At 43.8% G+C, this 27,437-nt stretch overlaps 1 protein-coding gene across 1 annotated transcript; it reads left to right on the top strand.

The window, feature by feature from the left end:
* Positions 1-1,106: 1,106 nt before the first annotated feature.
* rcn2 (reticulocalbin 2) lies at positions 1,107-27,118 on the top strand. The gene is made up of 8 exons (XM_072492783.1): positions 1,107-1,179; positions 4,255-4,437; positions 7,895-8,000; positions 8,870-9,066; positions 14,107-14,220; positions 14,577-14,673; positions 22,277-22,419; positions 23,766-27,118. The coding sequence occupies exons 2-8, from the start codon at positions 4,288-4,290 to the stop codon at positions 23,916-23,918; spliced, it is 960 nt and encodes a 319-aa protein (XP_072348884.1). The 5' UTR covers positions 1,107-1,179; positions 4,255-4,287; the 3' UTR covers positions 23,919-27,118.
* The last annotated feature ends 319 nt before the right edge of the window (positions 27,119-27,437 follow it).

Below are 27,437 nucleotides of genomic sequence, written 5' to 3'. Positions count from 1 at the left end.
TGGCAAGGTGGCACAGTGGTTAGCACTGCTGGCCCGCAGCTCCAAGGACCCAGGTTTGATTCCGGCCTTGGGTGACTGTCTGTGCGGCATGTTCTCTCCGTGCCTGCATGAGCTTCCTCCGGGTACTCTGATTTCCTCCCACCCTTCAATGACATGCAGGTGAGGAGATCCGTCCACGCTAAATTGCCCCATTGGTGTCCAAAGGGATAGTTGGGGTTGCAGGGACAGGGTGGCGGGGAGGGGCAGTGCCCTGATGGAGGGTTGGTGCAGCCTTGATGGGCCTTACGGCCTCCTCCTGCCCTGTAGGGGGTCCTATGATACCTGCCAATACACCTTGATGCTTAATTGGTATTGAAAGAATTTAGGCTCGAGGGCAGCACGGTGGCGCAGCGGTAGACACTGATCATAGAATCATAGAATTTACAGTGCAGAAGGAGGCCATTCGGCCCATCGAGTCTGCACCGGCTCTTGGAAAGAGCACCCTACCCAAGGTCCACACGTCCACCCTATCCCCATAACCCAGTAACCCCACCCAACACTAAGGGCAATTTTGGACACTATGGGCAATTTAGCATGGCCAATCCACCTAACCCGCACATCTTTGGACTGTGGGAGGAAAGCGGAGCACCCGGAGGAAACCCACACACACACGAGGAGGATGTGCAGACTCCGCACAGACAGTGACCCAAGCCGGAATCGAACCTGGGACCCTGGAGCTGTGAAGCATTTGTGCTATCCACAATGCTACCGTGCTGCCCTGGGTCACTGTCAGTGTGGAATTTGCACTTTCTCCCCGTGTCGGTGTGGGTCTCACCCCCACAACCCAAAAATGTGCAGGGGTGGGTGAATTGGCCACTCTTTTGAGGTGCACTAATAAATGGGTGAACTGGCCATCCTTAATTGGGAAAAAAATCATTGGGTACTCTAAATTTAAAAAAAAAAGAATTTAGACTGGGGGGTCACCATGAAAAAGGGATCATAAGGGTTTTTGGGGCGGTGGGGGAGAGGGTTTGTTAAGAGTTGAGCTACCCCATGTTGACCACCGAGCCCTCCGCCGGCTGCGCCCCCTGGCGCTCGCCAGAGGGAAGGGGGCGGCCTTTTTGGCGCCGGAAGTGAGGGCCGGAAGCTCGCGGTGGGGAGCCTGACAACCGGCGGTTGGGAGTGAGGAGCTTGAGGCAGGTAAGATGGAGATGGATGGAGGAGGAAATGGTGTTTACCTCAAATTCCCAGCTGTGTCGTCTCTGTGGCTTACCAGCGAGTTCCCCGGGGAGGAGAGGGATGGGATTGTGGAGTGAACAGCAGCAGCTGAACCCCCCCCTTTCTCCCAACTCCCTCCCCACGACCAGTAGGGAGTGACACCAACAGTGCCAAGTTATTCTTGCCTTTAGAAATAAAAACTTCCAGGTTTTCCTCCTCGAGTTTTAAAATGTGTCGATTTTTCCCTGTTTAAAAACCCGTCGATTCTGTCGAAAAAAAAATTAACTTTAAAAAAAATAATGTTATTTTCTCCCTTTCCCCCTTGTATAAATATATAGTTTTAATGCAATTCTTTGCAAATTCCTAAAAAAAAAATAAGATTCCCATTGCTAAACCTTGTCATTGATGTCCAAGCTCTGCAAGTACAGTGCAAACAAAATATACCTTGTGCTGTCTACAGAGTTAACTAATGTATATGAGGTAAAGAATATATATATATTACATCTTCACCTGTGCGGGAACACTCATCTATGTGTGCAAACAATTGTAACTGGACAAGTTCTGCCTTTTCGCTGCAATTGCCAGAAAGTGTGCCTCGGGTTTGAACAGTCAGAAATTGGGACATGGGGAAACAAAAATGATTACCTAATAATCAATTTTTAAAAATATGTTTTCATTAAATCAATTGTTTTGCAGTGGGTCTAGCACTGCTTTAGTCTATGTTCTGCTGTCATTCATAGACTCCAGTTTATGGTGGCTTCAAAACAAGCATTTGGGTGAGAATTTGGAATCGTCAAAGGAGAAGAATGGGAAAGTAAATCTTAAGAATTCTTGGGCCATGTGCTATAAACGAATGATTCTTGTTAGTCGCTGCTAATGTGCATCCAGGTTTCTTCCTCCAGTGACTATTTTGAGCTTGTACATGTTTTTAAGAATGAGCATTACTCCGCAGTCTGTCTCCAGACAATAATCTTATCAATAAATTATATAATTTACGAACAAATGATGGGGCCTGATCCATCTCCAAAAAGTAGACCGAGGTATAGCTGTGGCATGGCTTACTGGTTTTAAATAAATCTCTTTTCTGTCTCTCATCATGTGTTCTATTGATTATTTTCTGCTTTTCTTTTAGCAGTGGTGTTGACTTTACATAGATTACATAGAACATACAGTGCAGAAGGAGGCCATTCGGCCCATCGAGTCTGCACCGACCCACATTAATCCCTCACTTCCACCTTATCCCCGCAACCCAATAACCCCTCCCAACCCTTATGGACACTACGGGTAATTTAGCATGGCCAATCCACCTAACCTGCACGTCTTTGGACTGTGGGAGGAAACCGGAGCACCCGGAGGAAACCCACGCGGACACGGGGAGAACGTGCAAACTCCGCACAGACAGTGACCCAGCGGGGAATCGAACCTGGGACCCTGGCGCTGTGAAGCCACAGTGCTAATCACTTGTGCTACCGTGCTGCCCATGGTATATAAACTGCCCATAAACTTTGTATAGTTTATAATCTGCACATGTCTAGCAGAATTGTGTGCCGCTGTTAAACTGACTGCTAAAATTTGTGCTTATGAAATATTTTGTTTGTGTTCGTGTCCCAGAACAAAAAGTGAGCTCCCACAGGCTGGTGCTTTTCTTTTAACTCCATTTGACTTGTGCTCAAAGCTCATCACATAACAATGACTTAATTTTACCATTGAAGTTAACACCAGGAATGTTACATCTTATGCATTGTGTCCTCTGTATCTCTCCAAGCCAGTGGAAAATATAGTGCAGAGGAGCTTGTTTATTCCAAAATGTTGAGGATGCAAACTAATTAACCTTATTGCAAAGAGTAAAACTACGGAAACCAGAATTAAAATCAGCCAATCAAATAACAAATATTGGCAGCATCTGTTCCTCCAAAAGTTTCAAATTCTTGGCTATTCTATTCAGCAACTTGGAAAAAGTCTGACACATGAACCCCTCAGATTTTCTTGTACCTGTACTGCAAAATATGTGGAAACTGAGGAACATTTAATTATATTGCTCTGATATATAATCTAGTTTAAAGTTTGAAATAGGTACACCTGCCAAATAATCTGAAACTATCATGCACAAAAAATATTTCCTGCAGTGAAAAATCAGATGAAAAGTAGAGTAGATGTAACTAAACTGAACAACTGCTGTTTAATCCAACCGGACACCGCCAAACCAGATCCGGGTTCCAAATAAATTCCTGTGTGCAGCCTCTTCAGGTATTAGTCACTTTTCAAAAATGTAAAAGTATGTGTGATTTTTCAGCATTCCAATCCAGGTGCACACTTCTCTTTGCCTGTCAGTGTTTGAAATGAATTGGAGGCATTCTTAATTGTATGAGCCATTTCTTTTTGCGCATTCTAGTTACTAAATCAAGCAACAAATTCATGTCAAATACTGAAGAAATTCTTATAGGTTGAAACAGGCCAGCTCCGATAGTCCTACTGGAACTGTGCAGGAGCAGCCCAGAGAGTCTTGCATTTTTATACTTTTATTTCTTCTTTTTTTTTTTTAATGGATCTAATCTTTGTCCCTTTGCCCTGCTAGCAGGTGAATGAGTGTATATCCTATCAGTTCTCCCATTCATTTGCTTTCAAACCCTCTTGTGATGGACAACACTTTTCACGCACCTTGTAATAATTGACAATTCTGAGGCATTGGTTTTACTCATTTTGGTACTGCTCTCTAGTATTTTACGTGTCAAGTGGTTAGTGAATTTGGTTTCGCTTGTAATGATGTTGGCTTGCTGGGCATTTGTTTTGAATGTTTCGTACATTTTCTTAATTCCTGCAGCCTGTGTTTTATGCCAAAATCGATTTGGGCTGGGTAATGGCTTTTAAGCTTTGACACTAAAAAGCAGGTTCTCTCCCCGTCCCCGTGACCATGGATGGTGTGAGGTTCAGAAAGGTGCAACTTGGGGTATGGGAGAAGCGAATGCAAAAAGTATTGTCTTCATAAGAAGAAACTGCAGAGGTGAATAGGAATAGATTTTTAAGTGGAAAATGACAGAACCCTTTAATTTTTTGCAGCCACTTTTGACATTGAAGCCTACCTGACAGAAAATGCAGTTCCGAGTGTTGGTGAGCTGTACTTTTATTGTGATGTGCTCCACGCACATTCATCGTAAACATGAGCCAGTAGTTGCTGAGGACCACTATAAGGATGGTGAACACAGCTCAGAATTCGATCGGGATGTCCTGTTTGGCGGAGAGGTAGGAAATTCTATTCAGTCCTACTGATTCATTGGAATGGAAAAGGTGAATGTTATGAGATAAATTATTTAGAAATGTGAGCCACATGTTAAATATTTACACCTTTTTTTATTTGAAAGAATCCAACCTATTCTTTGCGCATTTCCCAGTTTGGTTTCCCCATTTCTTCATGCTTCGGGATTACATTTTGATATCTACATATGCAAAAAATTCAATGTTTAAAAATAATAATTTATAGGCTTGGATTTTGCAGTCAGCACTCCTTGCTGATCTCAAAGAAATCTACTCCGAGTCCGGCAGTCTCTGTGAATTGATTTCCCCATCTCCCTACATGAGTTTGAATCTTGTGCAAGGTCAAGGATGCATTGTGCAGCAGCAGTGATCTCAGCAAGCAAGTAAGGAGTTGATTGCATTGAAGTATCCATAAACAGCAAACAAGGAAGTTGAAAGTATTTAATATCCGCTTTTAGTTTTAAGCTTTCAGATTGATAAATAATTTTGATTGGATTAAGATAGAAGCTAAAATAATGATGTACTTATTTTTGTTTTGAAAAGTGGAATTTTTATCATCATGCGGGAATTTGACATTACACAAATACATAATTAGCCTTTTGGACCATTGTGACCTTTGCAGTAATTATGAAGTTAGTGCAGCGCTTAACAAACCAATTACACCTCGTACATCAAGATGTCATTTTTACAAGGACTTTTACAGCAAGACCAGTAGCACAAGAGTTGCCGTTCTTATTAATTCGTAAAAGGATTGTTTGAAACATAGAAGTTCTGAAGAACAAAATCTGAAAAATTGACCTTTTTATGCGCTGAATGATAAATATTTATAGATGGGAACAGATCACATTATTTTTAAGTTTCGGATGCCTTTGATTGTGGCTTGTTTTTCCCCATTCCATTATTTTATATTGTATGGGTATTCAAATAGACAACCCCTATCTGATCTCATCTGTAAACCTTGAATATATACATCGGTTTTCACCAAACAGAGATAGGTGTGGCAGTCACCAAACAGTGACAGGTGTGGCACATTTTTAAATGCAACATAAATAACTGCATGCGGTTAGCATATATTAGTGTGGTGGTTATAGTACAAATCTCACTGTGGCCAACCTCAACACTGCTCTTAAAGCAATTTCATCAAGGAAGTTAAGCAGAATTAGAATAAGAAGTTGCCTGGAAGTGCTTTTGAGAATACCAGATGGAGTAAGCCACTTTCGTGATCCGTGGAAGCTTGAGTATTTCCTACATAGTTGCTGATAATGTTTAATATTTGAGGTACTCCTATTTTTCCTCTCTGCTTGTTTAAATCCATTTAATTGGATAATTGTGGGTCTTTTTTTATATGTCAGTTGTGCCCCGAGGTCACATGTAAGTAACAATGATTTTTTTTGGGGGGCCACCGGAGCAACTCTGTGCCTCTCCTGTTGGTTCAATAAAAATGGATCCAGCAACAAGTAATAATGTTAGCTACTGGATAGTTGTGGTTAATACTATTGCTAATGCCCTTCAAGAAAAAAGACCATACAAAATTTAGTCTACACAGTCTCCAGTCATGCACAACTTGACCACAAAAAGGTTATCGAACACGTTGTAAAAATTCAATCTTCTTTACTTATGAAAATATCAAGATAATAGTACAGCTTGATTTCAGACACCAGCATTATACAAAGCTCCTCATAATGCTGAAAACCTGAGCAAGCCTGTGCTACCGAAGGGGCAGCACTGCGGCACAATGGTTAACACTGCTGCCTCAAGGCGCCGAGGTCCCAGGTTCGATCCCGGCTCTGGGTCACTATCCGTGTGGAGTTTTGCACATTCTCCCCGTGTTTGCGTGGGTTTCGCCCCCACAACCCAAAGATGTGCAGGATGGGTAGATTGGCCACGCTAAATTACCCCTTAATTGGAAAAAATGAATTGGGTACTCTAAATTTATTTTTAAAAGCCTTTGCTACTGATGACATCATGCGCGCATGCTCGCACTTGTTAAAGACATCCATACATATAATCAAATAGGAAGATGCTTACTACGACACTATAACAGTGATTGATTCTTAAATCTTCTGAAATGGAATAGCAAGACAAGGCAACCAGGAATGGACACTAAATATAGTCTTGTCACCATTGCCCATATTTAAAAGAACAAATAAACACAATCCAGTTAAAGAAACAATAATCATCGATTTCCTACAGTGCAGAGGGAGGCCATTCGGCCCATCAAGTCTGCAACGACCCTCTGAAAGAGTACCCTACCTGGGTCCACTCCCTCGGAACCCCACCTAACCTTTGGACACTAGGGGGCAATTTAACATGGCCAATCCACCTAATCTGCACATCTTTGGACTTTAAGAGGAAACTGAAACACCCCAAGGAAACCCACACAAACACTGGGAGAAAGTGCAAACTCCACACAGTCACCAAAGGCCAGAATTGAACCCGGGTGTCTGGCGCTGTGAGGTGGCAGCGCTAACCACTGTGCCATCCCAATGTTGTTTTTATGGTATACTGATCACTAATCTAATATTACAGTGCTATCCAAAATAACTGTTTAAAGTACCCAATCCATTATTTTCCAATTCAGGAGCTATTTAGCTTGGCCAATCTAACTACCCTGCTAATCTTGGGGATGAGACCTGTGGTGATCTTTGTGATGGGTTTCCAGGATGGAAGGCGTAGTGATCACAAAGATACATGAAGCTCTTTTAAACAACTAAACTAATTCTATTAACACCACTAAATTTGAGTTTGACACTTATTCTGAATAGCAATCATACATGTCAGAATTAAACTACACTCACTAACACTATCTCTACCTACTAACTATAACAATTATATCTTAACTAACTCTGCAATAGACTATGAATCTTATCGTTGTCAGCTCCAGATCTAGTCTCCTTCCTGAGCCCAAGAACCAGTGCAATTTATAGTACTGTCCCTCAACTCCCTCTAGTGGCTAGGCTTAACATAACATTATCTCTTCACATGCTGTACATTTGTATAATGTCACAAGACCCAAGCAGACACGAGAAGAATGTGCAAACTCCACACGGAAAGTGACCCAGGGCTGGAATCAAACCCAGGTCCTCGGTGCCGTGAGGCAGCAGTGCTAACCACTGCGCCAAAATAACTGTTCCTCTTGTGATGGTAAAACTAATCCAGAATTGCTGCAATCGACCGGTTTTAGGGAGCTTTCCAATTTTCAGTTTGTGTCTAAACAGTTTCATCCATTTTTGAGCTTTATTTCTTTATACCAGATACAGAGGAGATGCTGGCACCCCAATCTGATGATGTACACCGGCACTTTGTATGAAGTACAGGTGCATGTTACTTGTGTACCACTTGGACTTCTGAGAGGACTTTGTACTTGCTTCCATTCATAAATGGAGGATTAGAAAGCTTTTTGCCTAGAATAAGCTGTTTGTGTGATGTCCGTTCTGTTTCTTAGAAAGAAGTTGGGGAACTTGCTAAGTTGAGCCCGGAGGAACAACATTCCCGGCTCAAGTCCCTCATCAAGAAGATGGATGCAGATGCCGATGGCTTTGTAACCAAAGGTGAGAAACGGTTTAGATACCAATCCTATAAATGAGGGTTGAAATGACTGTCATTGAATGTTCTCTGCAGAAACAAGATTACTTTTGAAGTAATCAAAGTATTGCAGTATTTTCTGCAATTTTTACTTCCCCTACTTGAGGTTATTCTGTGACATCCTGGAATTGCTGCTGGTGAATCTGACCTGTCCACATTCCAGCATTGGGTGCAACAGGCAAATAAATCTGCATCACAGTCTTGCATATGTGGTGTTGTTCAAAAAGCCACAAACCACAACTGAACCTTACAGTTCATGAACATTCTGAAGTGATCATTAAAACAAAAATACACAAGCATTTGAAATGAAATGAAATGAAAATCGCTTATTGGCACAAGTAGGCCTCAAATGAAGTTACTGTGAAAAGCCCCTAGTCGCCACATTCCGGCGCCTATTCGGGGAGGCTGGTATGGGAATTGAACCGTGCTGCTGGCCTGCCTTGGTCTGCTTTAAAAGCCAGCTCTTTAGCCCTGTGCTAAACCAGCCCCTCTCATTAAACATCTAACTCTATCCCTAGAGAATGAAATTCCAATGTTGTAATCATATATAAATGCACATGAAATCAGATACAACAATACCTTTATATAACATATAACAACAGCTAATCCGAAATGCAAAACGCAAGTGAATCACTCCATTGTTGAGCAGTGCTGAAAAAATAAGAAACGGATAAATTACTCCCTATTCGGTGAGAGGGCTACAAGGATATAGGGGTTGATGCATTCAAAAAGGTGATTGGTACAGTAAGTTGTTTTAGATAGTAATTTATCTAAAACTCTTATTCACTGGAAATAGGAAAGCTGCACCTATATAAATGACTCTTATTTGCCATAGGTGAGCTCAGTGGGTGGATCCAGCAGTCGTTCAAACATTATGCCACAGAGGAGAGCAAAGAGCAGTTTCCGGAGCATGACCTGGATGGCAATGGTGTTGTTACATGGGAAGAGTACAACATTCATAGTTATGACCGAATGCTAGATTATGATGAGAATACTCCGATGGATGATGAAGAGGAGGAATCCCTCAGACAGGTGAGAGGAGGAAATTTATTGAATTCCGGTATAATGCCTGTTTTGAAAAGCAGAACCAAACAAATAACTTTTACTTATGAATTAATCAAAAAATAATTGCTCTGTCTTTCCGTAAATTTTCAGTGTGTACGCAGTGTTTGGATTTGTGTTCCATGTAGTGAGACTTGGAGTATGCATTTTTCTTTTAATTTTATAGTGCAAGTTATTCTCAAACGTTTTATCAAGAGTTGTAACAAAAGTCCTCCTCATCTCGGTCCTAAATGACCACCCCCTTATTTTGAGATGGTGCTCTCTCGTTCTAGAACCCACCTCCAGCAGGGGAAAAGCATCCTCCCTACATATATTCTGCCAAACCCTGTAAGAATTTGCATGTTGCAACAAGATCACCTTTCATTCTTCTGAACAGAAGAGTGCAGTCCTGTCTTAATCTCTCCTCAGGACAACCCCACTGGTCGCAGGAACTAGTCTGGGGAACTGTCTATGGCAAATATATCATTCCATGGATAAGATGACAAAAATTGTATACAATACTCCAGGTGCAGTCTCATCAAGGCTCTATTAAAATTGTAGCGAGACATCTTTACTCCTGTACTCCAATCCAAACTCGTTATCCTAATATAAGCTGGCACTCCATTGCAGTTGTGAAGGAGGCCTGCTTTGCCAGATGTGATTAATTATGTAGAAAATATGTTAAAAGGCCACCTGCTCAGGTCTTTCTTGAAGAACAGAAAGTTCTTTTGGGATCCTGGCCAACATTTCTGTCTCAACCACAAACAGATTAACTTGTTTGTTAGATCATAACTCCTTGTGGTACCATGTTGCGTTGAAAATTACTGCTTAGTTTTCATCCATAGAGGCAATGGATTTGAATGTTTGTGAAGAACTTTGAAATATTTTAGACGTGCTGCAAGAATCCATGTCTATCTTCTGCACTGTGATATACAGAGCTGAATATAGCGCTGTGCTGTGATTTATCATGGGGAGCTCCTGATTTTAAATATATCACCCTGGGCAGTTGAATGTTGAAGAACAAGTTGTGTTCCATAGGAATCCAGTAGAAAAAACAATCCTCCCAAGATTAATGGTTCAATACAACTTGGCCACAAGAGCGGAGAGTTTTAAAATTAATTCATGGAATGTGACTAGGCCAGCATTTATTGCCGTTGAGCAGGTGTTGTTGAGCTACAGCCTTGCACCACTGCAGTCCATGTGGTGTAGGTACACCCACAGTGCAGTTAGGGAGGGGGTTCCAGGAATTTGACCCAGTGACAGTAAAGTGATATATTCCAACGTCCAGGTGGTGAGCGGCTTGGAGGAGACCTCCAGGTGACGGTGTTTTCATGTTTCTGCTGCCCTTGTCCTTCTAGGTCAGCACGGTAGCAGTGTAGTTAGCACAATTGCTTCACAGCTCCAGGGTCCCAGGTTCGATTCCGGCTTGGGTCACTGTCTGTGCGGAGTCTGCACATCCTCCCCGTGTGTGCGTGGGTTTCCTCCGGGTGCTCCAGTTTCCTCCCACAGTCCAAAGATGTGCAGGTTAAGTGGATTGGCCATGATAAATTGCCCTTAGTGTCCAAAATTGCCCTTGGTGTTGGGTGGGGTTACTGGGTTATGGGGATAGGGTGGAGGTGTTGACCTTGGGTAGGGTGCTCTTTCCAAGAGCCGGTGCAGACTCGATGGGCCGAATGGCCTCCCTCTGCACTGTAAATTCTATGATAAATGGTAGCAGTTGTGGGTTTGTAAGATGCTCTCTCAGGACTGCTGATTAATTTCTGTAGTGGATCTTGTAAATGGCACATACACACTTCTGCCACTGTGTAGGTGGTGGAGGGAGTGAATGTTTGTGGGTGCAGTGCCAATCAAGCAGACTGCATTTACCCTGTATGGTGTCAAGCTGCTTGAGTGTTGTTGGAGCTGCACTCATCCAGGCAAGTGTATTCCTTCACGCTCACAGCAGGATTCCCAGCCTCTGACCTCTTGTAGCCACAGTATTTACGTGGCAAGTCCAGTTCCGTTTCGGTGGTAATCCCAAGATGTTGCTCTTACCGTTCAGCAATGGTAATGCCATTGAATGTCAAGTAGTGGTGGTTCGATTCTCTCTTGTTGGAGATGGCCATTGTCAGGGGCTATTTGGCACAGGGCTAAATAGCTGGCTTTGAAAGCAGACCAAGGCAGGCCAGCAGCACGGTTCAATTCCCATAACAGCCTCCCCAAACAGGCGCCGGAATGTGGCGACTAGGGCCTTTTCACAGTAACTTCATTTGAAGCCTACTTGTGACAAGTGATTTTCATTTCATTTCATTTTCATTGTCTGGCACTTGAATGGCGTGAATGTAACTTACCGGTTGTCAGCCATGCCTGGATTGGTCCAGGTCTTAGTGCATTTGGACATGGATTTCTTCAGTGTCTGAGGAGTCGCAAATGTTGCTGAATGTTGAGCAATCATTAGCAAACACCCCCACTTCTGACCTTTTAATGGAAGGACTGTCATTGATGAAGCAGCTGAAGATGGCTGGGCCTAGGCACTTTTCACTGCAGTGATGTCGTGGAACTGAGATGATTGATCTCCAACAACCACAACCATCGTTCCTTGTGCCATGTATGACTACAACCAGTGGAGGATTTTCTCCTTATACTCATTGACTCCGGTTTTGCTCAGGCTCCTTGATGCCACACTTGGTCAAACACAGTCTTGATGTCAACTGCAGCCACTCACCTCACCTGAATGCTGAAATCTAGCTATGACCATGTGCTACATTACGTAGGCTGTGGTTGAAGGGCCAGAAACCATAAACATCCACCCGATACCACTGACTTTCCCATATCAACATTACTGAGAACCCAAGAACAGTAAATAAAGATATAAGGGTAGAAGCTTCACTAGGTTGCATCGATGCTCCAGTGCACTGTGTCTGAAATTGATCACATAGGATCAAAGAATTTCAAGTGCAACTTACGTCTAGCACAAGTCAAGTTTCTGAGAAATTCTACCCCTCAATCTGTTTGGAAAATATAATCCCTCTGAGAATTATTTTGTTTGCTGAACCCATTTGGTAGGAAATTTAATTTCTTGGTATCATACAGCAGTAGTATTTTATTAGTTACCCAAAATCCAGACAAATAATCAGGAAAAGAAAGGTTGGACTAAATGGGCCAGAAGGGAGAAATAAAATCACTTTTCTTGTACTGCCTTTTCTAACTGAACCATTGGGATGCTGAAATGTAGGGAACATAACTGTCATTAAAAATGTCATCAGGGGCAGCATGTGGCACAATGGTTAGCGTTGCTGCCTACAGCGTTGAGGACCCAGGTTCGAATGCCGGCTCTGGGTCACTGTCCGTGTGGAGTTTGCACATTCTCCCCTTGTCTGCATGGGTTTCACCCCCCACACTCCAAAGATGTGCAGGGTAGGTGGATTGGCCACACTAAATTGCCCCTTAATTGAAAAAAAATAATTGTGCACTCTAAAAATTTTTTTTTTTAAATGTCATCAAAGATTTCCATTCTACAAGTAACAGTGCTTTGGAGCATGCTTAACAAGAATTGGAAGGAGGTAGGTTTGTGTCTGATTCATAATTCACCTAATAGGAATGATGGAACCAAGTTTTAAAGACTCGTCTGAAAAATGACACCTCCTGCAGTACTGGTGTCAGCCTGGATTATATATGAATGGGATTTGATCCAGCAAACTTCAGAGGTAGCAGTACTATCACTGAGTCAAGGCTGACTGTGATAACCCTGTGTCTACGTGCCCTTGTTACTGATTAATCACAATACAAATAAATTTTCACTCTGACCTCCGATAATCTCGAAAGATTTATTAGAGTTTTTAAAAATAAATTTAGAGTAACCAATTAAATTTTTCCAATTAAGGGGCAATTTACCGTGTTCAATCCACCTACCTTGCACATCTTTGGGTTGTGGGGGCGAAACCCACGCAAACACTGGGAGAATGTGCAAACTCCACACCGACAGTGACCCAGAGCCGGGATCGAACCTGGGACCTCAGCGCCATGAGACTGGAGTGCTACCAGATTTATTAGAGTTCTGATTAACAGTCTCTGCTGCAATGAAAATGCTGTCATTTTCTGCTCTTTTCATAGTTATAATTTCTCCTTCCTTGTATGAACCTAGTAAATCTTCATTTCAAAGATTCTAATATCCTTCCTATAAGGGACATCTAGAATTCCTCACAGTACTCCAACTGTGGCCTAACCAATGTTGTGTACAACTTCAACATTAGATCATGGCTTTTACTTTCAATCCCATTGTTTTAAAACAAAACACAGCATCACGTTTGTTTGTTTTTGCGTATCGTAGAATTTACAGTGCAGAAGGAGGCCATCCAGTCCTTGGAAAGAGCACTCTACACTTGCACCCTATCCCCATAACCCAGTAACCCCACCCAACCGTTTTGGACATTTCTGGCAATTTAGCATGGCCAATCCACCTAACCTGCACATCTTTGAACTGTGGGAGGAAACCGGAGCACCCGGAGGAAACCCACGCAGACACTGGGAGAACGTGCAGACTCCACACAGACAGTGACCCAAGCCGGGAATCGAACCTAGGTCCCTGGAGCTATGAAGCAACTGTGCTAACCACTGTTATCTGAATCACACCGTTTCAAGATTTGTGTATCTGGGCCTTGTCCTTTTCATCTATCTCCCTGTCCCTCCAATTTAAGAATCTCATCATTTACAGCATTGCTGCTTTTTGTTGATTTTCACAAAGTGTTTAAACTTCTGATATTCCTGCATTGAACGGTGACTGCAGTTTCTGGAGTGGGACCTGAACCCACAGAGACCAGATACTGTGACTGCCGAGGCTGATATCCAATTAAGGATAAAGATACAATTTGAATTAACATTCCAGACGTCTTTGAGAGGAAAGGATAACCTTTTTGTTTCGAATATTTAAAATCTGAATGCCAAATTGATCGTTTATCCTGTTTGTCTGGTATCAGAGCAACATGTTACTCAAACCTGCTTAACCAGGAACAAAAAAAGAACAGTATCTGAACTTGCGTGATCTATCTCTAGATTTTTTTGAAAGATAAAAAACGATTTGAAAAAGCAAACAATGATGAGTTACCCGGACTGACTCTGACAGAATTTGTAGCCTTTGAACACCCAGAGGAAGCTGATTATATGAAGGTGAGTTACAGTACATTGTCTATTGTGCAAGTTATATTAAATATTAGCTACTGATATGTGAATAAAAGTGTTTTTTTCATCTTCTAAATAAGAGTGGTCTGCGGAACTTCTCCAGCTATAGATACTGCTTCATTTCAATTGTTTACTGCACACTACTAAAAGGTAAAAGCCTGAGTAACTGAGGGGACAAATCAGCCAGTTAAGAATCTTCCACTTTATCATGTAGTTTGTGTTGGAGAAGAGTTCCATGAGCAGTGGTATCCCCCAGGGCCTTCAACTATGGGTAACATCACAACTGAGATTGATTGCATGTCCACCTAATATCAATACAAATGCTTTTAACTTTCAAATTGTAGGATTACGTCATACAGGATGCTTTAGATGAACATGATCGTGACAAAGATGGGTTTGTCAGCTTAGACGAATACCTTGGTGACTACAGAAAAGACCCGGGTTAGTTAAATTAAGATTATATTTCCTCGGTGAATTAATGAAACATTTTCAAACCAGTGATTCGGGGTGTGACCAAACATTCTTGTCGACTTTATTGATATTACTATGGACTTCCGGGTGTGGCGATGACCAGCTAAGTCGCACGTTTCGGCAGCTCCCGGTGGAACGGACTTTTGGGCTCTTAATAGGAGCCCCAACGGCAATTTTAAGGGCTAAAAACACTGTGCGGTAAACCAGAAGGAAATCCCCCCTGGGCACGGATGGAAAAAGGAGAGGAAAGTGGCCGGATTGCGGTGGATCCTCTAGAGCAGCGGCCAGGAAGGCAAGCAAAAACCAAGATGGCGTCGGAAGGTGGCAGTTTAATATGGGGCCCTGACCAACAAGAGTTCCTGCGGCGCTGCGTGGAAGAACTTAAAAAGGAGATGAAGAAGGAGCTGTTGGCCCCGATATTACAGGCGATTGAAGGGCTAAAGGAGGAGCAAAAGACCCAGGAGCAGGAGCTTCGGGTCGTGAAGGCAAAGGCTGCTGAGAATGAAGACGAAATACAGGGCCTGGTGGTGAAGACAGAGATGCACGAGGCACAACACAAGGTGTGTGGAAAGGCTGGAGGTGTTGGAGAATAATGCGAGGAGGAGGAATTTAAGGATTCTTGGTCTTCCCGAAGGTGCAGAAGGGGCAGACGTCGGGGCATATGTGAGCACGATGCTGCACTCGTTAATGGGATCGGAGGCCCCGACGGGTCCGTTGGAGGTGGAGGGAGCTTATCAAGTTATGGCGTGAAGACCGGGGGCTGGAGAAATTCCTCAAGCCATAGTGGTGAGATTTCTCCGATATAAGGACAGAGAGATGGTCCTCAGATGGGCAAAGAAAACCCGGAGCAGTAGGTGGGAGAACGCGGTGATCCGCGTATATCAAGATTGGAGTGCGGAGGTGGCGAGAAGGAGGGCAAGCTTTAATCGGGTCAAGGCGGTGCTGCACAAAAGGAAAGTTAAATTTGGAATGATGCAGCCGGCAAGACTATGGGTCACACATCAAGGGAAACACCACTACTTTGAAACGGCAGAAGAGGCGTGGACATATATTGTCGAGGAGAATCTGGAATAAGCGGGCTAGAAAAAGAACGTTTGGGACAAAGTGGTGGGGTGACTACGTGGGGTGAAGGGGGGAAATGGGGGAAGAGATGATTTCCCAAGTTGTTAATCCTGCGATCCTGTAACTTTTCTCTCTTCCCCATGTCGGGGGGAGGGGGGGAGGGAGGATGAGGAGCTGGGGGAGCCGGCCATTGAGGGCGGGGCCAAATGGGAAGCGCGGGCTTTGTTCCCGCGCTATGGTAATCATGGCGGGAACAGGGAAGCAGGAAGGAGGGGGCCTCACACAGTGGGGGCCGAGGTCACGGGGGGGAAGCCGAGGTCGGCCAGAGTTTGCTGACTTCTGGGAGCAACATGGGGAGTGCAATTACGCTAGAAAGGGATCTAGCGGGGGGGGGGATAACTGGGTTGCTGCTGCTGGGGAGAAGGGGGAGCTGGTATGGGGTGGGGTGGTCGGGGCGGGAGAGCGCCGTTGGGGGGAGATACGGCTACGTGGGAACCGGGTGAGGAGCTGGATTCAAAAAGGAGATGGCTAGTCGACAAGGGGGGGGGGTAAAGAGCCCCCCAACCCGGTTGATCACGTGGAATGTGAGAGGGCTGAATGGGCCTATTAAGAGGGCACGGGTACTCGCACACCTAAAAAAACTTAAGGCAGATGTGGCTATGCTGCAGGAGACGCATCTGAAATTGATAGACCAGGTCAGACTTCGCAAAGGATGGGTGGGGCAGGTGTTTCATTCGGGGCTAGACGCAAAAAACAGGGGGGTGGCTATATTAGTGGGGAAGCAGGTAATGTTTGAGGCAAAGACCATAGTGGCGGATAGTGGGGGCAGATACGTGATGGTGAGTCGCAGATTGCAAGGGGAGGCGGTGGTTTTAGTGAACGTATATGCCCCGAACTGGGATGATGTCAATTTTATGAGGCGTATGTTGGGACGCATCCCGGACCTAGAGGCGGGAAAGTTGGTAATGGGTGGAGATTTTAATACGGTGCTGGACCCAGGGCTGGACAGATCGAGGTCCAGGACCGGAAGGAGGCCGACTGCAGCTAGGGTGCTCAAGGACTTTATGGAGCAGATGGGAGGAGTAGACCCCTGGAGATTTAGTAGACCTAGGAGTAAGGAGTTTTCGTTTTTCTCCTATGTCCACAAAGTCTATTCACGGATAGACTTTTTTGTTTTGGGAAGGGCACTGATCCCGAAGGTGACGGGGACGGAGTACACGGCTATAGCAATTTCGGACCACGCTCCACATTGGGTGGACCTGGAGATAGGGGAGGAAAAAGAACAGCACCCACCCTGGAGAATGGACATGGGATTATTGGCAGATGAGGGGGTGTATTGAAAGGTACTTGGAACTCAATGACAATGGGGAGGTTCAGGTGGGAGTGGTCTGGGAGGCGTTGAAGGCGGTGGTTAGAGGGGAGCTGATATCTATCAGGGCACATAAAGGAAAGCAGGAGGGTAGGGAAAGGGAGCGGTTGTTGAAAGAACTTTTGAGGGTGGACAGACAATATGTGGAGGCACCGGAGGAGGGACTGTACAGGGAAAGGCAAAGGCTACATGTAGAATTTGACTTGTTGACTACGGGTAATGCAGAGGCACAATGGAGGAAGGCACAGGGTGTACAGTACGAATATGGGGAGAAGGCGAGCAGGGTGCTGGCCCACCAACTGAGGAAAAGGGGAGCAGCGAGGGAGATGGGGGCGGTGAGAGATGAGGAGGGAGAAATGGAGCGGGGAGCGGAGAGAGTGAATGGGGTGTTTAAGGCATTTTATGAAAGATTATATGAAGCTCAGCCCCCGGAAGGAAAGGAGAGAATGATGTGCTTTTTGGATCAGCTGGAATTTCCTACGGTGGAGGAGCAGGAGAGGGCGGGACTGGGAGCACAGATTGAGATGGAGGAAGTAGTGAAAGGGATTGGAAGTATGCAGGCGGGGAAGTCCCCGGGACCAGACGGATTCCCAGTGGAATTTTATAGGAAATATATGGACTTGCTGGCCCCGCTACTGATGAGAACCTTTAATGAGGCCAGGGAAAGGGGGCAGCTGCCCCCGACTATGTCAGAGGCATCGATATCGCTCCTCCTAAAGAAGGAAAAAGACCCGCTGCAATGCGGGTCCTATAGGCCCGTTTCCCTCCTGAATGTGGATGCTAAGATTCTGGCCGAGGTAATGGCAACGAGGATAGAGGATTGTGTCCCGGGGGTGGTTCATGAGGACCAAACTGGGTTTGTGAAGGGGAGACAGCTGAACACAAATATACGGAGGCTGCTAGGGGTAATGATGATGCCCCCACCAGAGGGGGAAGCGGAGATAGTGGTGGCGATGGATGCCGAGAAAGAATTTGATAGAGTGGAGTGGGATTATTTGTGGGAGGTGCTGAGGAGATTTGGCTTTGGAGATGGGTATATCAGATGGGTACAGTTGCTGTATAGGGCCCCGATGGCGAGCGTGGTCACGAATTGACGGGGGTCTGATTATTTTCGGCTCCATAGAGGGACGAGGCAGGGATGTCCTCTGTCCCCGTTGCACTGGCGATTGAGCCCCTGACCATAGCATTGAGGGGTTCCAGGAAGTGGAGGGGAGTACTCTGGAGGAGAAGAACACCGGGTATCTCTGTATGCGGATGATTTGTTGTTGTATGTGGCGGACCCGGCGGAGGGGATCCCAGAGATAATGCGGATACTGGGGGAGTTTGGGGATTTTTCAGGGTATAAATTGAACATGGGGAAAAGTGAGTTGTTCGTGGTGCATCCAGGGGAGCAGAGCAGGGAAATAGAGGATTTACCGTTGAGGAAGGTAACAAGGGACTTCCGGTACTTGGGGATCTAGATAGCCAAGAATTGGGGTACATTACACAGGCTTAATTTAACGCAGTTGGTGGAACAGATGGAGGAGGACTTTAAGAGATGGGACATGGTGCCCCTGTCACTGGCAGGTAGGGTGCAGGCGGTTAAAATGGTGGTCCTCCCGATATTCCTTTTTGTGTTTCAGTGCCTCCCGGTGGTGGTCACAAAGACTTTTTTCAAGAGAATCGAGAAGAGTATTATGAGTTTTGTGTGGGCCGGGAAGACCCCGAGAGTGAGGAGGGGATTTTTGCAGCGTAGCAGGGACGGCGGGGGGTTGGCACTACCGAGCCTAAACGACTATTACTGGGCCGCCAATGTTTCAATGGTGTGTAAGTGGATGGGAGAAGGGGAGGGAGCGGCGTGGAAGAGATTGGAGAGGGCGTCCTGCAGGGGGACTAGCCTACAAGCAATGGTGACGGCACCGTTGCCGTTCTCACTGAAGAAATACACCACAAGCCCGGTGGTGGTGGCTACATTGAAAATTTGGGGGCAGTGGAGACGGCATAAGGGAAGGACGGGAGCCTCGGTGCGGTCCCCGATAAGAAATAACCATAGGTTTGTTCCGGGGAGAATGGATGGGGGATTTGGAGCATGGCAAAGAGCTGGGGTAGTACAATTGAGAGATCTGTTCGTGGATGGGACGTTTGCGAGTCTGGGTGCGCTGACGGAAAAATATGGGTTGCCCCAAGGGAATGCATTTCGGTATATGCAACTGAGGGCTTTTGCTAGGCAACAGGTGAGGGAATTTCCGCAGCTCCCAACGCAGGAGGTGCAGGATAGAGTGATCTCAGAGACATGGGTGGGGGGTGGTAAGGTGTCGGACATATATAGGGAAATGAGGGACGAGGGGGAATCATGGTAGATGAGCTGAAAGGGAAATGGGAAGAAGAGCTGGGGGAGGAGATTGAGGAGGGGCTGTGGGCTGACGCCCTACATAGGGTAAACTCATCGTCCTAAGCCTGATACAATTCAAGGTTCTACACAGGGCGCATTTGACTGGAGCACGGCTCAGTAGATTTTTTGGGGTAGAGGATAGGTGTGGGAGATGCTCGAGAAGCCCAGCGAATCACACCCACATGTTCTGGTCATGCCCGGCACTACAGGGGTTCTGGGTGGGGGTGGCAAAGGTGCTTTCGAAGGTGGTGGGGGTCCGGGTCGAACCAAGCTGGGGGTTGGCTATATTCGGGGTTGCAGAAGAGCCGGGAGTGCAGGAGGCGAGAGAGGCTAATGTTTTGGCCTTTGCGTCCCTAGTAGCCCGGCGCAGGATATTGTTATTGTGGAAGGAAGCCAAGCCCCCGGGTGTGGAGACCTGGATAAACGACATGGCAGGGTTTATAAAGTTAGAACGGATCAAGTTCGTATTAAGAGGTTCGGCTCAAGGGTTCACCAGGCGGTGGCAACCGTTCGTCGACTACCTCACAGAAAGATAGAGGGAATGGAAAAGTAGAAGACAACTGCAGCAACAGAGGGGGGGGGGTGGGGAGGAACTGGGTGGACTCTCAGGGATGTCATTGTATATGTATAGACACTTGTTATAGGTAATGTATATTGGATTGTATCTTTGGAGAGTAACTATTTTTGACAAGGCAGTTGCCACTTGGTTTTGTTTTTGTTTATATATTATTTATTTATTTGTTTAAAATTGGCCACGGTTATTTATATTGCTTTGTTGTTGTTCAAAAGAAAAACTATGTACTGTTATGTCTGGCCACAAAATTTTAAATAAAATATATATTTTTTTACAAATTGATATTACTCTGATCATTTCCGCTCTGAAATTTCTTATTGTTTCCCCCTCTCCCGGCCAAAATGTAAATACATTCAATATACACCTCCTTTCGATTACTGAACTGCAACAAAGATTCTTTGCAATATCGCCTTCATCTCTAAGTCATTCTTGCAACAAAAAAAACCCTCAAAGCTGCGGAACTCCCTATCTCTTCCTCAGTCTTTTCCTTTGTTGAATGATCTTTTGGACTTTTAAAAACTGTTTGGGATTCACAAATTATAATTTTATAGTTTGTTGCTTTTTCTTTTCGATATTGGTAATATCCCGATATCTGGGTACTTTCACATTATGTAGAAATTTGGTTGGAACCTGTAATTCCCTGAAGTTTAGTTCCTCATCTGAAGTGTGGTGTTTCAGAAAAGCATAAGAGTCCTTACATTTTTTTTTCTCTTTATTCTTTTGTGGGATTTGGGTGTCGCTGGGCAGGCCAGTCTTTGTTGCCCATCCCTAATTGCCCAAGTGGTATGCTAGGCCACTGCAGAAGACAGTTAAGAGTCAACCAAATTGCTGAGGGTCTGGAGTCACATGTACATATCACAGGATAGAAGATTTCCTTCCCTAATAGGGCATTAATGAACTAAATGGATTTTTTAAAAATAAAAAAATTTTAAATTAAATTTTGAGGACCTAATTCTTTTTTGTTTCCAATTAAGAGGCAATTCACCTACCCTGCACATCTTTGGGTTGTGGGGATGAGACCCACACAAACACGGGGAGAATGTGCAAACTCTACACAGACAGTGACCCAGAGCCGGGATCGAACCTGGTACTTCAGCGCCGTGAGGCAGCAGTGCTCACCACTTCACCACCGTGCCACCGTTTTGTTTTTAACCACAATTAATGATTGTTTCATGATCACCATGACTGAGGCCAGCTTTCAATTCCAGATTTTAGCAATTCAAATTGCAGCACGGTAGCATTGTGGATAGCACAATTGCTTCACAGCTCCAGGGTCCCAGGTTCAATTCCGGCTTGGGTCACTGTCTGTGCGGAGTCTGCACATCCTCCCCGTGTATGCGTGCGTTTCCTCCGGGTGCTCCGGTTTCCTCCCACAGTCCAAAGATGTGCAAGTAAGGTGGATTGGCCCTGCTAAATTGCCCTTAGTGTCCAAAATTGCCCTTAGTGTTGGGTAGGGTTACTGGGCTATGGGGATAGGGTGGAGGTGTGGATCTTGGGTAGGGTGCTCTTTCCAAGAGCCGGTGCAGACTCGATGGGCCGAATGGCCTCCTTCTGCACTGTAAATTGTATGATAGTCTATGAAATTCCACCAGCTGCCGTGGTGGAATTTGAAGCCATGTCCTCAGAGCTTTTGGCCTGACCCTCTGGATTACTAATCTAGGGATTCTACCATGGCACTACCAGTTCCCACCTAGTAGGGAAACGGAAAGGAAAATCAAACTGAAAATCCCAGTCCTGTTGATGCTTAACACCCAGTTATATGAAGCTTTAGCAGTAATTGGGAGGGTGTCACCAGGATCGCACATCATTCCCTATCTGAGTGGGTTCTGGTATATCTAGTTGGCTGTCTAGCAGTAATTGGGAGGGTGTCACCAGGATCTCACATCATTCCCTATCTGAGTGGGTTCTGGTATATCTAGTTGGCTGTCTAAAACCAAGGCTGATGTATGCAAGAGGTGTATAATCAACTCTCCAAATTTCTTTATCTGTCTGATATATTATCAAGCTATGTATGCCAGGAGAACTTTGAGTGTAAAATTAACCTCTTACCACCTTTCCCTGCCCATCACCACCCTACCCATAAACTAGATGGGAACAATTCACCATGTAATCCTTCAACTCTGCAAGAACATTGCCGGTTGGCGCTATCTAATGTGAGTATTTTGTAGCTAAGAATGTTTCCACCTCCTGAAAATAGGTGCAGAGGAAGATCCAGAATGGGTAACTGTGGAGCGTGATCGCTTTGTGAATGATTATGACAAAGACAAGGATGGCAAACTTAATCAAGCGGAACTCTTGTTGTGGATTATTCCCAACAACCAGGACATTGCGCATGATGAGGTAAACCTACTGTCTTTAAATGTCAAGCCTGTGGTAAGAGTAGTCATTGAAATGTTGTTCAATCTTTTCTAGTGTGTAAAGATTTAAGTTTGCAGTTTCAATCCAGCACCTTGTGGGTGTGTTCTCAACATGAAGACTACACAATAGTTAGCACTGCTGCCTCACAACTCCAGGGACCTGGGTTCGTATTCTGACCTTGGGTGATGTATATGGAGTTTGCACGTTCTCCCGTGTCTGCGTGGGTTTCCTCCGGGTGCTCTGATTTCCTCCCACAGTCCAAAGATGTGCAGATTAGATGGATTTGCCATGCTAAATTGCCCCTTAGTGTCCAAAGGTTAGGACAGGTTACAGGGATGGGGCAGAGGGGTGGGCCTATGTAGGGTGCTCTTTGGGAGGAGTGGTGCAGACGCAGTGGGCTGAATTGCCTCCTTTGCACTGTAGGGATTCCATGATTACCACTGTTAATAATTGTAATTATTTCGGAGAGAAGTCTCTGGGTGGATAATGCAGGTGATCACAAGACATGTAGCACTAATGCATTGTTGGAAGAAAATTAGAGTGAGCATGATTCTGCATTGAATGATGCCATGCTGGGAGTACTTATCTGAGATGGAATTGTGTTCTGTTCCCCAGACCAACATTTCACCCTAGGACAGCATAAATATTTAGGAGGTGAATAAAGTTTAGAAAAATCTTGGGGAAAAGTTTAGTTTGCAACTAAACCTCATACTTTAAAACCTTGTATGAATGTGAGAATTAAAAGCATAATGTCAAAAGTTATGCCCCGATACTACTTTTGAAGCAGGGGCCCCCTGCTACATAGAAAATGTTACCACCAGTTTCTTTGGCAAAGCATGTCTGTGGTGTGATCTTGGAGAGAATTTGCAGAGGAGAGAAGAAATTAGAGCATAAATTCCTGCTCTTTTCTCTAACTTTTCCCTGCTACAGTAGGTCTTGCGCATACATGACTGATGGGAAGAGCAGGCAGGTGGTCTGTTACTATGTTTCTGGCCAGGCTACTCTAGTCTGGAGAATGAATTACTTAAGGTAATGAATAGCAGTCTCACTCCGGGAGGAGAATAAGAATAGAAGAACTAGAAGTTAGGATGATCAGTGTTTCTCACCTGAGGTTGGAATTAAAGTTCATTGGTAGGCAGTGCGAGAGGGAGCTTTGTTTTGCATCTGAGCCAGAGTTGATGCTCTGGACTTCTGAGTGAATCACGAGGAAGCATTCCAGAGTCAAGCGAGGAATCTTCTGCTGAAATTCATCCAGGCGCTGTGAGGCTAATTCAGTTTTTGCTCACAACCATCAGAAAATAACAGTGAGAGTTTCTGTTCCCTGACAGGCTGATCATCTTGTCAAAGAAATTGATACAAATGGAGATGAGAAACTTACAGAAGCAGAAATACTTGTGAGTCAGGATCTCTTCCTCAACAGCGAAGCAACCGACTATGGTAGCCAACTACATGACGAGAAATTCTACCATGATGAACTTTAATGCCAGTCATTCTCTAGTGTTGGGTTTTGTTTATATCAACAGCTAAACTTCTTAGATCACTTTCGAGCAAATTCCTTGGCCGGACAAGTGCTGACTGATCAGTCCTATTGGTAGAAAAAAATAAAATGACCAGCCCAGTCGATTTTAACAGTAGTATTACTGTTATAAAACCATCCATTCCTACTACCCTGCTTACTTTACCGATAAAATCATCCACTCCTACCTGTCTTATGCTGTCATAAAATGACTGAGAATTCCCGAGGTTATTACATCGCTTCACAGAATTCTTGAAGCGAATATAAAATTGTACACAACATGTTTGTACCAGTTTTTACAATCAATATAATCGTAGAACATTTATGGCACCGAAGGAGGCCATTAGAGCCATGATTGTGCCAGCTGAAAAAATAACTATCCATCCTTATCCCACTTCTCCGCTCTTTATACCTAGCCTTGTAGGTTATAACACTAAAAGTGCATATTTACGTAATTTTCAGATGCGATAAGGGTTTCTGCCGCTATCACCTTTTTCAAACAATGAGTCCCAGTCACATACTACCCTCTTGTGACAAAAATTATTTTCAATTTCTCTTTTCTCATTCTAGCTCGGCCTCCTCAATTTTATATACCAAAGAGAAGTAGACCTATTATCAGTCGTGTTTTTTTAGTACCGAAAGACAATTGAGTAAATTTTAGATCTATATTCAAAGTAATGGACCTTCCCTCTGCTGATTATTTTTCATCTTTAAAGCACAGCGGGAGCAAAGGGATGATTTCCTGTGCTCTTTCTAACTTAATCGTGTATGCATTTTAATACATGAAATTATAATAATCCTGTGACATAAATTTGTGGAAACTCCCTTTATAAACCGGAAAATTTTCCTCATAAGTTACATTTACTAATATGGATTTTTTTGAACTCTCAAGATTTGTCACTAAATTCAGGATTTCAATGGCGGCATGTGGCACTGCCCATGTGGAGTTTGCAAATTCTCCCCGTGTCTGCATGGGTTTCACCCCCACAACCCAAAGATGTGCAGGTTAGTGGATTGGCCATGCGAAATTGTCCCTTAATTGGAAAAAAATAACAATTGGGTACTCTAAATTTTATTTTTAAAAATTCAGGATTTCATTTAGCAGAGGTAGTAAATGAAAAGGTAACTCAACACTGCATCAGAAGATACTCTACTAGTTTTCAAGCTGAAGTATGTTGCTGGGAAAATCAGCCTTGCCCTGTATGTAACTGCCAAACTGGCCAGGCTAATGCTCGAGGCTGGCACTGGACATGAGGAAATTGGAAAGTGTTGCAGTCCCAGCAGTAATGTACCTCACCTTGATCAGCACATAATTCACAAAAAGCAAGTCTTTATGAAATTCCCTGAAATATATGCTGCCTTTTAGATTTAAAGCTGTAGTCTAAGCTTGTCTCGAGCCAAATAACTTCGACTTAAGCTCTCTGTGGGTGAATTATTTTAGTTGCAACTATCCATTCAGATTGTTAAAAAAATAAACACTACATTTATATAAATGCCAAATAGTTGATCATCTCTATGATTTAATTGTTTGAAGTTAATCAACAAAATGGGTTCCTAAGAAGTGTTGTTGTTGATTGTACTCTGCTTTGTAATTTAACATTTGAGGTAGTTTACATTACAACAGAATCAGCAATCCACTGGAGTCTGTCATTGGAATATGTTACTCTTTTTTTTGCGCTTACGCCTTTGGTAGGCAGGAGCTTCACTTCATTCTGGGTTTCTGCAAAATCAGTTAGAACTTTTCTGTCCAGGAAATAACCTATGTGTTAAGAACTATTGAGTCCAGAGCTTGTTTTAACTGTAGTGATTTTCAGCCTCCCTTCCACTTGATCCTCCTCATCCTAAAAATAGAATTTACTCCGTGCTATTGGTGTAATTATTTAGAACCTAAATTATTTTAATGTTTCACAAATCTAAAAACTATATAAACCCATCACAGTGCAAAGTCTCTGAGAATAAACCTCAAAATTGGGTTAACTAGTTTATCTCTTTTCTTACCAATGTTTAGACCTTTAGTGCACATGAAACCAGCAGGTGTGCAAACCAATAGGACTTGAAAACCATAGTTGCTGGTCCTCTGCCTGTGCAGAGCACATTGCATTAAAATATACACCACTTTCTCTTTTATAGTTCAACATTTATGGAATAAATCTGTACCAATCTGTTATTGAATTAATGTCACTTTTAAAGCCTCAATTCATTTTCCCCAGTTGCTGGCTCCTTTGTATATGAAATCTTCAAAATATTAACATTAGATTCTCCACACCTGATGGACTTTAATTTCTGTCAATGTGCCTGTCTAATTCACTTCAGGGAAACTGCAGTTGCATAAATTGTTATAAATAAACACATTGGCATAGTTTATTCTGTAATTTTAAAAATGGAAAATGTTGGAGGTATACTGTAGTCTATTTAATATTTCAGACAGAGGTCCTTTTGTGTTTTTATAGTGGTTGGTCTGATGTGTACTCCTTGTGTCCTTTTAGATTTCTGGTATTTGCAATTTCTCTTGTCTTTTTCAATCTTCCAGAGTTTCCACTTTGATCAAGGTGACTTCTAAGAAGGTAACATTCGTTCTTAGGGTTTTTTTAAAAATATCCCAATCACACCCTTTTATAGTGGCCACCACTGCAGTTAAAATGGACTCGTACAGAAGGCTCAGCCAGCAGAAGGATTCAGTTAGACCTACTGCTAAACTAAGTCAGGTTTTGAACCTGTGTGGGACATTTGATGTTTTACAGATACAGGAAAGGTCAATGCTGCTTCATTGCCATTCTGCACTTGTTGGGGGGGAAAGGCTGTAGAACACTGAGAAAAGACAGGTCACAGTTCAAAGTGAATATTTTTATTCGACTGCGAATGTCAATTTTTCATAACAGCATCTTGTTTGTTTTAAGTTATAATTTAATGTGATCTTTGAAGCAATTAATACCTCAAAGTTCTCTTCCAGTTCATGTCATTATAAAGTTAAGGAGATGTTTCCTTTGCAATGTTGTACATATTGGTTTACGTTGTTGCTATTGAGCCTTCTATTTTATGATGGGTGGTACACTATTCCAGCTTGTAACTAAGGTGATGACAACCTGATTTTCATTTAAACCACTAAGCCCTTGGTTTTGAGATTAAACTTTTGCTGAAAGTTCAATTAAAAAATTGATGTTTAAATTAGTTGTCTTTATTGTTTTTCTTTCTTCACACACCATGCATTGCCATTTCCTTTGTGGTAAAGAAGCACATCCAAAGGATTAACCTGTCTTTTCCTGAATTACACATCAAGAACGTTGTGTTTACTTTCAGATTTACAGCATCTCTTTCATTTCTTCCTTGGTTTTTTTTTTCTAATCATAGAGCAGATGTCAAGGGTGGCACAGTGGCGCAGTGGTTAGCACTGCTGCCTCACTGCCGAGGAACCGGGTCACTGTCCGTGTGGAGTTTGCAATTTCTCCCTGTGTCTGCGTGGGTCTCACCCCCGCAACCCAAAGAT

This window comes from Scyliorhinus torazame, chromosome 30, assembly GCF_047496885.1.
Source record: "Scyliorhinus torazame isolate Kashiwa2021f chromosome 30, sScyTor2.1, whole genome shotgun sequence".
NCBI lineage: Eukaryota > Metazoa > Chordata > Chondrichthyes > Carcharhiniformes > Scyliorhinidae > Scyliorhinus > Scyliorhinus torazame.
The sequence above is the reverse complement of the archived record's forward strand: the minus strand, read 5'-3'. Positions and strand labels throughout refer to the sequence as shown.

Excerpts from the sequence above, each read along its gene's own strand:
- rcn2 (XM_072492783.1), top strand. The coding sequence starts at position 4,288 with ATGCAGTTCCGAGTGTTGGTGAGCTGTACTTTTATTGTGATGTGCTCC. Across the intron at positions 14,674-22,276 it reads TGACTACAGAAAAGACCCGG|GTGCAGAGGAAGATCCAGAA; the intron begins GTTAGTTAAATT and ends TCCTGAAAATAG. Across the intron at positions 22,420-23,765 it reads AGGACATTGCGCATGATGAG|GCTGATCATCTTGTCAAAGA; the intron begins GTAAACCTACTG and ends GTTCCCTGACAG.